The 13,052-nt window shown below is 39.1% G+C and overlaps 3 protein-coding genes across 3 annotated transcripts; 2 read left to right on the top strand and 1 right to left on the bottom strand.

The window, feature by feature from the left end:
• Positions 1–871: 871 nt before the first annotated feature.
• Positions 872–4,813, top strand: LOC146481706 (uncharacterized). The gene is made up of 2 exons (XM_085107607.1): positions 872–1,021; positions 2,097–4,813. Exon 2 carries the CDS (start codon positions 2,097–2,099, stop codon positions 2,499–2,501), a length of 405 nt encoding a protein of 134 aa, XP_084963733.1. The 5' UTR covers positions 872–1,021; the 3' UTR covers positions 2,502–4,813.
• Positions 4,814–6,748: 1,935 nt separating this feature from the next.
• On the top strand, positions 6,749–11,168 carry LOC146481704 (uncharacterized). The gene is made up of 2 exons (XM_085107606.1): positions 6,749–6,865; positions 10,855–11,168. The coding sequence occupies exons 1-2, from the start codon at positions 6,757–6,759 to the stop codon at positions 11,064–11,066; spliced, it is 321 nt and encodes a 106-aa protein (XP_084963732.1). The 5' UTR covers positions 6,749–6,756; the 3' UTR covers positions 11,067–11,168.
• Positions 8,961–9,921, bottom strand: LOC146481705 (uncharacterized). The gene has a single exon (XM_085107567.1). It carries the CDS (start codon positions 9,759–9,761, stop codon positions 8,961–8,963), a length of 801 nt encoding a protein of 266 aa, XP_084963693.1. The 5' UTR covers positions 9,762–9,921.
• Positions 11,169–13,052: the final 1,884 nt, after the last annotated feature.

The following is a 13,052-nucleotide window of genomic DNA, read 5'->3' as shown; positions in this document are numbered from 1 at the left end:
ATTAATAAAAGCCTTTTGTTTTTTCTTCTAAGGGCATGATTAAATGTTCCCACAAACATTCTAAATTTTCTTTCACTTTTTCATCTACGCTTGTTTCGCTACCTTCCCAGTTTAATTGATAATGCTTTTTTTCTTTAGCCCTAACGAAGATTTGGAACAACATTTGAAAATTTTCATACACTGCACATATCACAGTAGCTTTAAACGGAGCTTTGAGAGTCAAACAACACAAAATTTATACTAAGTCGCGGAAGGACACCTGAAATGGATTGCCACTGATCTGACAAAAAGTCGAAAAACACACAATGTTAGAAATTAAACAGTCAAAAAATTAATTTGTGAATTTTTATGATCACCTTAATACCGTAATACCATCAGGATATTGCAAAACGGGCATTTATTTTGCGCGAAAAATAAAAGTAATAGTAATTAATTCTTATACAAAGAAGGACTTGTTATGAGAAGCAAATCTGTACTGGGATTACCACAGTCTGTCTGCCACAGTGAATTGTCACAAAAAGTCAATATTTAACAGTGTGGAGAGCAGTTGGACGTATAAATGCTTCCTAGATTATCCGGTTAATTAATCATTTCGTTCTTCAATAACAAACTGTTCTTTTTGTGAGTTTTTAACAACAAAAGCGGTTCAGTTCTCTCCGGATACCACGAGCTATCCAGTTCGTATCTTTTGAACAACTTTAATAAGGACTTTTTTTTAATAACGGCATCAGTTAAAATTGCCGGGTTCTTTCTGTAAGATTTAGTTTGAATCATGAGACCTATGAGAAGCGTCATCAATTGTGCGCAGGTTTTCAAACACAATAAATAAATATTGTCTCTGGGCTCTGAGTTTAATTAAGTTTTACAGACAAGAGCATCAGTACAGTATAAAGTAGCTAAGACCGTCGGTCAACTACTTGTAAGTTGATAACGAACGCGAAGAGACGAACAAGCACGGTTTATATCAGAGCTTCATAGAAAGAAGAAATTGATTGCAGGCATTGGGATTCTTCATATTAAGGTTCGAAGCAATACTGTCAATAACATGCTCTTTTTTAAAATGGTACGAAAACGAATAATGCCGGGTTTTAGGGATTTTTCAGCTCTCGTAAGTCTTTGTCCTGTTTCTTTGTCCTCTTAGCTTTTTTGGAATGTTACACTTTAGCCTGTTCATGTATTGTGGCTATGGTGTAGTGAATATTGAGGGCAAAAATACGCAGTTTCCCCCTTCCCTTTTGCCCTTTTTTTCCTTTTGCCCATATTTTCGTTCTAGCGAAATTTTTCTTTCGGTTATTAAACTACACACAGGCTAATCATACAGTTTGTGAGTGTCAATTCAAAGCAATAATATAATTTTTAGAAAGATTAACTCGATGAGGATTGTTCATCGTGATCACAAAAAAAGTCTTTAGGACGGTGACCCAATTCACTTATAAGTATCGAAGGGCTGGCTCGTTTTTACAAGCTATATTAAAGAAAACGTAGCTTAATTCTCTCTCTTTGTTCACGCTATTACGTATAAGCTATTACGTATATAATAGGCCAATAAGCTCTTCAGTCTGTCTCTCGGGTTAAAACTATGAGCTCTTCAAGTCCGATTATCGGGAAGAGAAAGAAAGATAGCTCTTCGATACCGATCAAATTATTTTTTCTTTATTGACAATTGTCTTTCTTTCTTTCTTTCTTTCGTTCTTTCTTTCTTTCTTTCTTTCTTTCTTTCTTTCTTTCTTTCTTTCTTTCTTTCTTTTTTTCCCACCCGCCCTCTTAATTGGACTCCCAAGATCTTCAAGCTCCTAATGAAACAGGCCAACTCATTGAATTTAAGTAAATTAAAACAACTTCTACACTGACCCAGCATAGTTACTGCTCCATTTGAGATAGAGTAGGGACTGATTGTAATGTTATGCCTCGAGACTCCGACTAAAAAAACTGTTTTCGTCTCTTTTATCGTTAGAGAAGTTTCACACACAAAGTTCTCGATAGTATGCGAAGGCAGACGCCTTTTTTGAGGCTCAAACAAAGGCTCGAAGATTGGCTTTAGAACTCAGTGGATTTCCGCTAAAATTTAAGTTTGATGTTTCCGTTTTCATTTTCAGATGAAGGTTCTTCTCTGCGCAATTCTTTTTATTTCCGTTCTGATACAATCTTTTGTCCACTCGTCTGTCCCACAAGCCGAGAGAAGAGCAAGAAAAGAGAGCGCTTTTGGCATTAAGCGGTTTGTCCCTCAGGCAGAGCACCCTAGAAAAAGGAACCTTTGGGACAATTTGTTTGATGAGAACGCGATAGTTCAGCGGTATCAAGACGTCTGCATGTGGCGATGCAAAGATTGGTGCAGAGATCGATGCAGAAATTCTGACAACGAGGAGTGTCTTGATGGCTGCCTTAATATCTATGGGCATCGTTGGAGAAGGTGCATCAGAAAATGTCAAAGGGGTGACCTTGATCGGCCTGGAGGAGAGGAATCGGAGGAAGAAGAAGAAGAAGAAGATTATGAGGAATGAAAAGCAATTTACGTTTCAGAGCGCTTTTCAGTTGATTGTCGTGAAACCAAAACCAAAGTAATTACTCTGACCGTACCAATCATGAGAGATGTAAACAGCGCCATGAACCAATCAGAACTTGAAGCAAATACAATGTAACCGACGCCAAGCGCGGGAAAACGCGTGCGAGCGAGGCACGATTGTTTTTGCTTTTGGTTCTCATTAGAGATATTTAGGGTGCATTCTTTTGGGTCTATTCTAGCTATTCTTATTCCGGTTTAGGAATAACAGAATACAAGAACTTACAATTTGGAAAAGAACGCTCCTAAAATCTGGAAAAGGAAATCTCATGGCGGCTGCGTAGGATTTCCCGCCAAAATTTTCCCAATCAGAACGCGTATTCTGTCTATTCCGAGTAAGCCGTATTCCTTTAATTCTATCCATTCTGCTATCGGGAGCAGAATGAACAGAATGATGTTTCATTCATTTCGAAAAGCAATAGCTCCCAAAAGAATACAAATACGGTCTATTCTGAGTATTCCTATGCCGGAATAGTCCCTAAAGAACGCGCCCTAAGCAACACGTTTGCCTTAAACGGCAAATGAAAATGACCACGTGACCATGTTTACCTTACATTTGCCACTTGCTGTTTTCAGTTTCTCTGAAAAATTGAGTAGTTTTGCGTTAGCATCAAAGGCCAGAATCATCTAGACTGCAAGCAGTCCCTTTCTGGATAGTCGAGAGGTCGCGCGAAATAGCCGAGCACGAAAAAAGACTAAAGCGAACGAGCGGAGGGGAGCTTGGGGAGAGGCGTGAAAAAGGGGAAAGGAAAAGAGAGGGACTGCGCTCTTAGCTGTAACAGATGCGTTCAGGGTAACTCCACCCACAATTCGTTAAACCCATTAAAAATCCAATTTACTGAATGACAGCTAATAAATAACAACTCAACATTGTTATTCAATCACCAGAATATAGGAGCGAAGAGGAAGAATTACCGAGCTTGGGCATTGATCCAAGCTTCTCTGAAAAGCCAAAATCTCTAGAAGTTGTGGTGCATTTGAATTTTTCTTCGAGGCCCAGAGTAAAAGAAATCGACCACGCAAACGCCCGAAGTGTAATTAAGAACGTGGTACAGGACAACTGGAAAGCTGTTGTTAATATCATGTTTAAGCATCCTGCGGTGAATTCTGCCGACAAAGCTTGTTCCGCGGATGCAAAAATTACTTTGTACTAATTGGCACCAATGTCTTTTAATAATTTTGGAATCTAGTCGATAATACTGCGAAGCGGAGAAACAACCACGATCTAAGCCGTGATGGCAAAGTTTTTCGCTATTTAATACAAAGCTTTGATATATAATGGATTTCCCGAAATCATTGGGAAGAACGGCCATTACATCTTTTCCCGACAAGAGCGCTTCTACTGCTAGCTTCTGTCCCTCTTTGAGAACTAAGCCGCCGACTTGATCGCTTAAATTTACGAAGACATCGCTGCTACTCTCTTTCACAACTGAAACCGTTTTCCTAGTGATCTGAAGTGTTGACATCAAACGTGTGAAGAACTTAATTACACATCAAACTTGTTTGACAGCAGCTATTGTTTATGGACCAATCGGAATTTTCCGTTGCTGGAGCGACGGGAAATTCGAACGCGTTTGTTACAGTTAGCAGCGCAGTCCCTTTCTTTTCCTTCTCTCCCCCAGTCTCTTCTCGTTTATTTCTCCTCGCTCCAGTCTCGCTGCACTGTGAGCGCACGCTCTCGACTGACCAGAAAGGGACTGCTTGCAGTCTAAGAATCATCTTCTACTGCGTTCATCTATGTACTCATTTTTTCAAGAAAACCTATAAATGCGAATCTCACGTTTGCCGTTTTGCCGTTAACGTGGTTTTGCTAATCACAGAGCGAAGAAAGCAAAACCAATGAAATTACCAGATTACTTTCGACAGTCAATTGAAAAGCGCTCTAAATTCAAGTTGAACGATGTCACAAAAATCATCTGAGCCATGTTAACAAAAATTGTATCTAGTTTTTGCTTGTCATGGACCGCACGACACGGGTTGCGGGACGCAAGTCGCTCATTGCGGGTCTCGGGAAAAGAGTCCATGTGGCACCATTGATATCATCCGCCGAGAAGTTTCTCCAGTCGTTGTGCTACCGGTCTTGAAAGCTGCACGAAGGCAACTTGCAAAATCTACGGTACAGCTTAGGTTAACATTATTCAGTCTTGAGTGAAAGTGTGGTTATGTGAATTTTTTTTTGTTTTGTTAGTGAATTTTGTTGTCTTAGTTTTTCAATTTTTCCAAGAATCAATAAATATGTGTGAACACTCTTAATGACTGTATTGATCCTATTGAAGTAAAGACGCACTATGTACATGGCCTAAAAGAGCTCATTAATCATCTTTGACGCTATGTAAAAATAAATGAATAAATAAACAAACAAAAAAATAAATCTAAAAAAAGAGCAAGGCTGATTTCACGGCCAGGGAAGTATATTTTTCAATATTTCGAAAGGCACGGCCTTTCTTCTTCAGGGTATGTTCGAGACTGGCCCTGTGGCAAGATACGTTACAATTTTAAACAGTTACAATAGATACCTGAAAAAATAGGCTAAAGTTACATAAACAAAAACGTTACAATCTATGAAATCAGTCTTGCTCTTTTTTAGATTATTTGTTTCACAATTTTTTTGCTGATTAGATCCTTCACTACAGGATCCGGTACTTTTATTTTGTCGCGGTGGTCCTTGCAAACACAGTTTATCACTGGTTTTTACTAAACAAATAAATGACTTTATTTAAGTGTCGAAGTACTTAGCACCGTAGTGCTAATTGGGGACACTATAAATCAGTGAAATAAATATACAAATTGAACATAACATTTGTTAAAAATACCAACTGGTGGAAGGCAAACCAGTTGACTATTTGAAAACAGGGCTACCACTTTCATGAAACAAATCCAAGTGGTCAGAGCTGACTTGAACTAGGGCACCACCGGATTATAAGTCTGGCGCCCTAACCAGTAGGCCACGCAGCCCTTCACAAGTTTTGTACAATGTTGCAGAAGTCCAGTCCAGTTGTAATTTGCACAAGAGAACATTCTCGACTCCAGAGCTCTTCCCTTTTGCGCATGACTGACGGCGTATGACGTAGTCAAAGCCGAGCGGCTCTGGGTTCGAGAATGACAAGAGAAGCGCTGTAAGGCGCCTCCACAAACTAAAGTTTGTAAACTCACTTTGGCAGACTGCAGTGTTTAAACTTGACGGCAGAAGTTAGAAAACAGGTTTTCAAACTGGAAGTGACAAACAGAACAAGTCTCTAATCCCCCCAACTTTTACAACAACCTTTTGTGGCTGGCAAACTCGCATTTGACGAATAACGTTTGTTAAACTTATGCAAGAAGAAACAAATCTAATTATAGAGTATTGAGATGATATGAAATACAAAAGTTGCCTTAATAAAGCATACAGCAATCAAAGTATGTATCAAACCAGTCAGCAGTGGTCACGCGTATCTAGACCTTCAGGTACTGAGTGGGTGACCCACTCTCAAACGCTGGACTTGCTTCTCTTAGTGAAACGAAAACTCTCGGCCCTTCGGCACTGCAGGCCTAAAGATAAGCGGGGCTATGGGGGAGGGGAGGAGGAAGTGGGCTCCACAGGCCCCTCCCCTAGATCCGCTTTTGAGACAGGATAGCGTTTTTCGCGTGATCTGATTGGTTATTACTCAAACCCAGGATAGAATTTGTCATTCACCTTCTGCCATTGTCCTGGATTTCGCACGCGAGTTTTTTTGGCCGATTTGCGAGAAATCAAATGACTAATTGGAGCTGGCAATCCATTCGCTTGGTGCATACTAAGGGTGTTTTATATTTGCCAGAACTGGCCGCCGGGCCAGAGCGGCTAGTTTTTAAATCGAATGCGTCATTTTTAAAGGATGACGCTGGAATATCTTGAAATGTAATCACTCCGAAAATAGTATTAGCTATTTTGAAGAAATTCAAGGGACTAGGATAAAACTAATTCTTCAAATTAGTACATTCCGTTTACGAACTGACTAATCTGGCAAATTGAAAGCTCCGACAGTTATTCACTTTAGTATCGATGAATAGTGGCAGATAGTTACCTCGCTGCTTCACAGCTCGGTAAATATCAGCCACTATTGACCTCTACTTCGGTGAATAATCGTTACTTATTAATATTACACCTGTCGCCTTATTGAGAAAACTGTCAAGGTCGGAAACCCGTTTCATATTGACTCGTACGTTTTCCCCGCCAAATGGATTATTCATCACAAATTCAAATCCAGTCACTCTATCACATTAAGTTTTTCGTCGTGTCAAGACTATTAGTTACAGTCTTCAAAACAGTTGCATGCCAGCGACACGGTATGTATACACTCCATTGTTTATTTAACTTTCTTGTTTATATATACCTCTGTTGTACTAAATTGTTCTAGCGTAATCCGCTTAAACTGCGACGAATGTGTCCGTTAATTTATTTAACGCACCGTTGGTACGATGATCACACGAACAGGCGATAAACGTTAGCGCCCCATTCTGGTGGGGAGAGATTCCTACTTATTACAGTAACATGTCCCATTTTAGACTAAGATTTAAAGTTTTAAGCCCTGATTTTTCTATGTAATTCCAGTTCCCACCAGACGTAGCAATAGACTCATATTTGAAAGTTAATATTGCAAGAAATTATACGGTAACGCGATTGGATTGTATCTCTTTCGCGGAAACAGTTACCGATTCTTTTTGTTGCATTTCTTTTAAATAATCTACGAGCAAATTAAACAATCAGAGAAAGTTGAAGGAAAAATACGACAAATGAGTACTGTTTATTACTTTGTATAAGGTGGTTCTAAATTTTGAGTCTGTAGACGAAATCCTAAAGTGTGACCATTCAAATGAAAGCTACTAAGCAGTACTTTCCTGTGGTGCTGTTTATTATGTTGTGCAAGATGGTTCTAAGTCTTGAGTCTGTGGGTGAAATCCTAAAGTGTGACCATTCAAATCAAAGGAACTAAGCGGTACTTAGGAAGGGGGGTGGGGGGCGTATTTCAGGGGTTCGGGTTGAATTAGGATTTCAAAAAAATAAATAAATAAATAATGTAATTTTTTAAATATATTTTTGTTGAAAAAGGTTTTGTGACAACAATTTTGAGCGATAGGCTTCAAATGAGAAATGACCTCAGTCTTAACCGTTATGAACCAACGACGTTTAACGTTAACCGAAACCGTTAACCGTTTAACGTTAACCGTAAGATAACAAGCAAGCGTGAAGTGTAAAATCCGTGAAACCGTCAATTGTCAGAACAATTTGAATTTTGCAGTCAACTGTTACCTAGGTAAGGTCTCAAAAACTTTTAAAAAATCGACATGGGGGGTGACTCCATTAATTTAGTGTTTTATGTTGATATGACACACTTTATTCAAAATGGCCGCCATGAAGAGCTTTTATTATTGTTTGGAAGGAAGGAAGAAATTTTTTTGCCACACATTTACAGATATCAACACACAGGGATATAAGTACAAAGTTTAGAAGCTGGTTTTTACGAAACCACGCTTGGATAAACAACAATCTCTTTCAGTTCATGGGAACTGAAGCTATCTTGTTACCATGTTCTCACATTTTTCGTGGCTTTTTTGGTAGCGATCGGCCACCCCTTCGACTGAAAACTGTTATGAATACACTTTTAGTAGGCATTGTGATTGTGTCTCCGTTTCTGAAGTTATCACGGTTTTATGAAGATCGATCGGCCCCTGGCTTAAAGTCAGTAAGGAGAGATTTAGCAACGCGTATACGTGAAACGCGAACGGAAAAAATGACCAAGTGACTACGATTTTCCCGCCATTTTTCGCGATTGCCGGTTGCCGTTTCTACGTGAAAACAGGTTATTTCGCGTTTGCCGTCTACGTAAGAACTTGGTTCTTATTTCTTCCTTTTTTCTTATACGTATAAGAAGTTAATTGTTGAAAACAAGTACCTCAATCATTTTTCCGGCAAGTTATACTAGGGCGAATGAATTTTCATGTTTAAAAATCCTTCATAACACACTCCTTTCTGCACTTTTCTTCATGAACTCACCACAGTGAGTCGCAAAACAGTTTCATCAAAACTCGCAAAATTAACTAAAGTCAAAAGGTTCACGATATTTTACGTGAAACGTGAAACGGCAAAGTGATGTTTCAGGCGCGGATCCAGGGGAGGTGAAATGGGTGAATTTTCAACCCCCCCCCCCCCCCCTTCCTTTTTCTGAGCCCCCTTCTTTCTTATTTTTTTTTCTTATCCCTCAAATATTGAAATAATATTTGATTTCTCTGATTTTTCTGATTGAGGTGGAGAATGTGCATAAGCGATGACTACTTCTACCAATCAATTTATTCATTTTGAGCCTGTTTAAATGGGGTTGACAGACCTGCACGACTCCCGCTGTGTGCCCATTGTGTCGATAAAAGCCTTTATAGTTTTACTTTAACCAGTTTTAACAAGCATGTCTTTTAGGGATTTCCCTTTTCTATAAGAGATCAAGGGAGGTTCCTTGTATATCTCTCTTAGTAGCCGCTGGTTTTGTACTAAATGCCATTTGTCCCTTATAATATTTTTCGAACATGGCAGTGATGGTTGAAATTGTGTCACGAAGGGTAGAATTTTCTTGTGCGCTTTTTGTTTTTGTGTAAGTGCGTTCTTCCTTTCTGCGAAGTTAACTTCGGAGAGGATTTTGTCCACCAGGTTACTAGGATAACCTCTCGATACCAGGCGTGTTTTAAAGCTTTTAATGTTTTCCTCAAACACTACTTTAGAAGAGTTTGTCCTCAGAAGTCTAAAAGATTCTCCTTTAGCGAAGCCTTTTTTGACGCCTGCTGGGTGGCAACTGTTGTAGTTTGTGTACTGAAATGTTTCAGTAGGTTTGTAATGTGTGCGCACGTCTTTCTCGAATCTCTCTCCCTTATAGACTATTATATCCAAGAATGTTGTTTTTAATTGTGAGACTTCAGCAGTAACCTTTATGGTAGGGTGGTACGAATTTGCTTGCTCATTGAAATGTTCTATTTCTTCTTTGTTTGTATCCCACAAGCAAAATACATCGTCAATGAATCTTTTCCACGTTTCTGGTTTGTTAACACTCTGCCTTAAGATCTCCTTTTCTATAGATGCCATAAAGATGTTGGCAAAAGCTACTGCCATTTTAGTGCCCATGGCAGTTCCGGGTGTTTGGAGATAGTCTTTCCCGTTAAATTGGAAGGAGTTCTCCTCCAGTATAAGGCTGAGCATTTCTCTGAGGAAATTTGTAGCTATGGGAGGGTTATTGGCATGAAAGTTTTCGTATGGGTTGCATACTATAGTGATTCATACCTCCTGTGGGATATTCGTGTAAAGGCTAGTGACATCCATTGAGACTAGAAAAGCGTTTCTAGGAACCCTAGTGCTTTCAATCAACCTTATGAAATGTGTCGTATCTTTAAGATATGAGTCCAGTATTTGTGCTATTGGCTGAAGTAGTTTGTCTACGAATGATGATAGGCGTTTTCTTGGGCCATCACACCCAGATATGATAGGTCTTCCGACTAATGCCAGTTTGTGAATTTTTGTGAGGGTATAAAACACTGGGATTCGAGGCGGATTTGGTGTTAGGTTCAAAACCATTTAACCGTCATTTCGTCAGGTGAAGGACATTAGTGAGGTGTTTCCTGGGATGTGTCTCTAACCCTTGGTTTGTCTAGTGGTTGATAGTTATCTCTATCATCCAATTGTTTCTGTCCCTCATTGATTCTGTTTTCTCAGTTTGTAACGACGGTTTTTGTGCCTTTATCTGTTTTTTTGAGAATAATTTCTTTGTTGTTAATAAGCTTCTTGAGAGCTCGTCGCTGCACAGACCTCAAACACCTCAACCAGGCTTTGGTTCTATTACATTTTTACAAAAATTCACCCCCCATTTCAAAATCCTGGATCCGCGCCTGTGTTTGCCGTTTCATGCAAACGCGATGCAAAATCTCTCTAATAACGCTGATCTATCACAACAAACGTAAACAACAACACAATGAGCCAATCAGAGCTTGAAAAAAATGCATGTAACCCGTGCCAAGCGCGGTAAAACACGTGCGAGCAGGCCACGATTGGTTTTGGTTTGGCTTCCAATTGGTTGAGAAAGTGGCGTGAGTTTTGTTAACCAATCACAGAGCGTAGTACTGTAAAAACCAACTGACGAATTACTTTCGACACTCAATTGAAAACTGCTCTAACATTGATCATGAAATGAATAATTAGTTTTAATACCTCATGGGATGCATGCGCGAAGCGAAATACTGCGTTGGGAAAGGTTTCGGAGTTGTGCACAGTGTTTTTCGTTAATATATTTTCTTTTTAGATGATTTGCCGCACCATCTGTTTATACCTCCTTCTCGGGATAACTGTTCTGACATTTCTTCAAAAAGTGAACGCTACCTCCTCCATCAGACGTCATGGTCCTCAGAGCGACATGGATCCGTGTACTTCAACATGCCAAGCAAAGGTATTCACTCCCTGCGTCAAGAAATGCCGAAGGAAAGACGTCAATTGTCAAATGAATTGCAGGGATAAATTTCATGAATGCATCGATGATTGCCACAAAAAAATTAAGTCAAAAGCGAAGAAGCCCAAGTAAAAATGAACGTTGTGAATAAAAAAAAAAACTAAACTGTACCGTGATATTGTTTGATGAGTATGGCTTAAATTCCTCTAAGGAGTACCGAGTTCTAAAACAACACACTTTGACAATCTTAATAGCGATAAAGACGATATCCTTAGAAAAACGTCTACCTGTAAGAATCAAAAGCATCATCATAGCACACTTGTGGCCAAACAAACTGTCATCACTGATTAAAATATCTGGCCTGATAGCTATTTCTGCGCGCCTTAGAGCGGTTTCTAATTGAGTGTCGTAAAACCAAAACCAAAGTAATTACTCTGGCCAATCAAAACAGACGTAAACAACACAACAAGCCAATCAGAATTCGAAGCAATTACATGTAACTGGTGCCAAGCGCAGGAAAACGCGTGCGGCAAAAACACAATTGATTTTGGTTTGGATTCCCATTGGTTGAGAAAGTGGCGCGACTTTTGTTGACCAATCACGGAGCGTAGTAATGCAAAACCAAAGCAAGCGCGAATTACTTTCGACACTCAATTAATTGAAAACCGCTCTAAAACAACTAATTCGGTTCCCTAAATCGATCTTCTTCAGAGAAAAAATTTGACCAAAAAAGGATGCAAAACACCTTGCCTAGTTCCTAGGCATCTCTCTGTCTTTCATCTTGGTCAATCCGTTTTCAGTCACATGGTCCGGCCAATCGCCTCGGTTACGTCACCGAAACGAATTGATTGTGCGGACCTGGAAAAGAGGAGACTAGGCAACAAAACACCCAGTTATTCTCGGCTCAATACGCGATAATTCAAACGCTGGTAAATTTGGATTTTTTGCACCCTAACCAGTGACAAACCCTAAAATATTAAGGTATGACTTTCATCCTTGTCATTTTAAGATGGGAGTATCCCCACCCCTACCCCTGAGGAAAAAGACAGGCCAGACCGAAGAATCAATGACTGTGTACATTCATTTATTCAAACAACATCCTCTGACAGGCTTCTCAATGGAACATTTTACATGTACGGTACAGATAAAAATTAAAGGATTAGAACTGACGAAATAAAGTTAAAATAAATCAAGCATCAAAAGCAAAGGTTCGTGCAATACAACTTTCAGTATTTGAATGAAATTCATTTCAGAAAAATAACCTTCAAAGCCAGTACTGAAACGCTACTCCCGATTGGTTAATTGCCATATTTTTATAATTGTTAGAAAACAAGGTAAATATTCTCCGGGTTATTTTCGGCAGAAGTTTGCAAAAACGCCAAACGGCATCGGAAAGAGTTTTTTTTTGTAATTTTGTAATTTTTATTTTCCAAGTAGAATGACGTTACAACACTAACAATCTCCACAACATTACGTTTACTTAAAAATATTTGACTATAAAAAATTGCGATAAAACGTTTCGTAAAAACATTATAAAAAGGTTAAAAAACACGACGTTTCGATGTACATTACATCATTATCAAGTGAAATTAAAAATGCAAGATTGCGGCTATAAATACAAAAATGGACAATAGATATTAATTAAAATAGTAGCATTGAAAAATGCTACCGGTTAAACAAAAAGTTTCGCACGTATAGAGTCCGTTTGAGTGTTCAAGCAAGGCTTAAGTTTCTTGATGTACAGCATTTCAAATACCAAACAATCAAATTTGCTCTGACACTTTCTCAAGACGTTAAAATGGCCCTGATTCAATAGGTGTTTGCTCCCGTGAGCTTCAAGAAAATGTTTGCCAATTGCCGAGTTCTTGTGCTCAGCAACGCGTTGAAAAAGGTGTCTGGCTGTATAGCCGACATAATCTGCATCGCACAGATCACATGCAAAATAGTAAACAACGCATTGCTGATTCACAATCGACGGCTTAACTTCCCTAGGCTTAAGATCATGTTCTAATTTCCTACTAACAAAAACTGGCTGCAATATGGGGCCAATCTTA

The sequence above is a fragment of the Pavona decussata genome, unplaced genomic scaffold (assembly GCF_977016875.1).
Source record: "Pavona decussata unplaced genomic scaffold, jaPavDecu1.1 SCAFFOLD_48, whole genome shotgun sequence".
In the NCBI taxonomy this organism is placed as follows: domain Eukaryota; kingdom Metazoa; phylum Cnidaria; class Anthozoa; order Scleractinia; family Agariciidae; genus Pavona; species Pavona decussata.
Note: the sequence above shows the minus strand (reverse complement) of the source record. Positions and strands in the feature narration are given on the sequence as shown.

What these genes read in the sequence shown, in the direction of transcription:
- LOC146481706 (XM_085107607.1), top strand. Translation starts at nt 2,097, where the DNA reads ATGAAGGTTCTTCTCTGCGCAATTCTTTTTATTTCCGTTCTGATACAA.
- LOC146481704 (XM_085107606.1), top strand. Translation starts at nt 6,757, where the DNA reads ATGGATTATTCATCACAAATTCAAATCCAGTCACTCTATCACATTAAG. An exon ending in AGTTGCATGCCAGCGACACG is followed by an intron (nt 6,866 to 10,854) that starts GTATGTATACAC and finishes TTTTCTTTTTAG; the next exon opens with ATGATTTGCCGCACCATCTG.
- LOC146481705 (XM_085107567.1), bottom strand. Translation starts at nt 9,761, where the DNA reads ATGCTCAGCCTTATACTGGAGGAGAACTCCTTCCAATTTAACGGGAAA.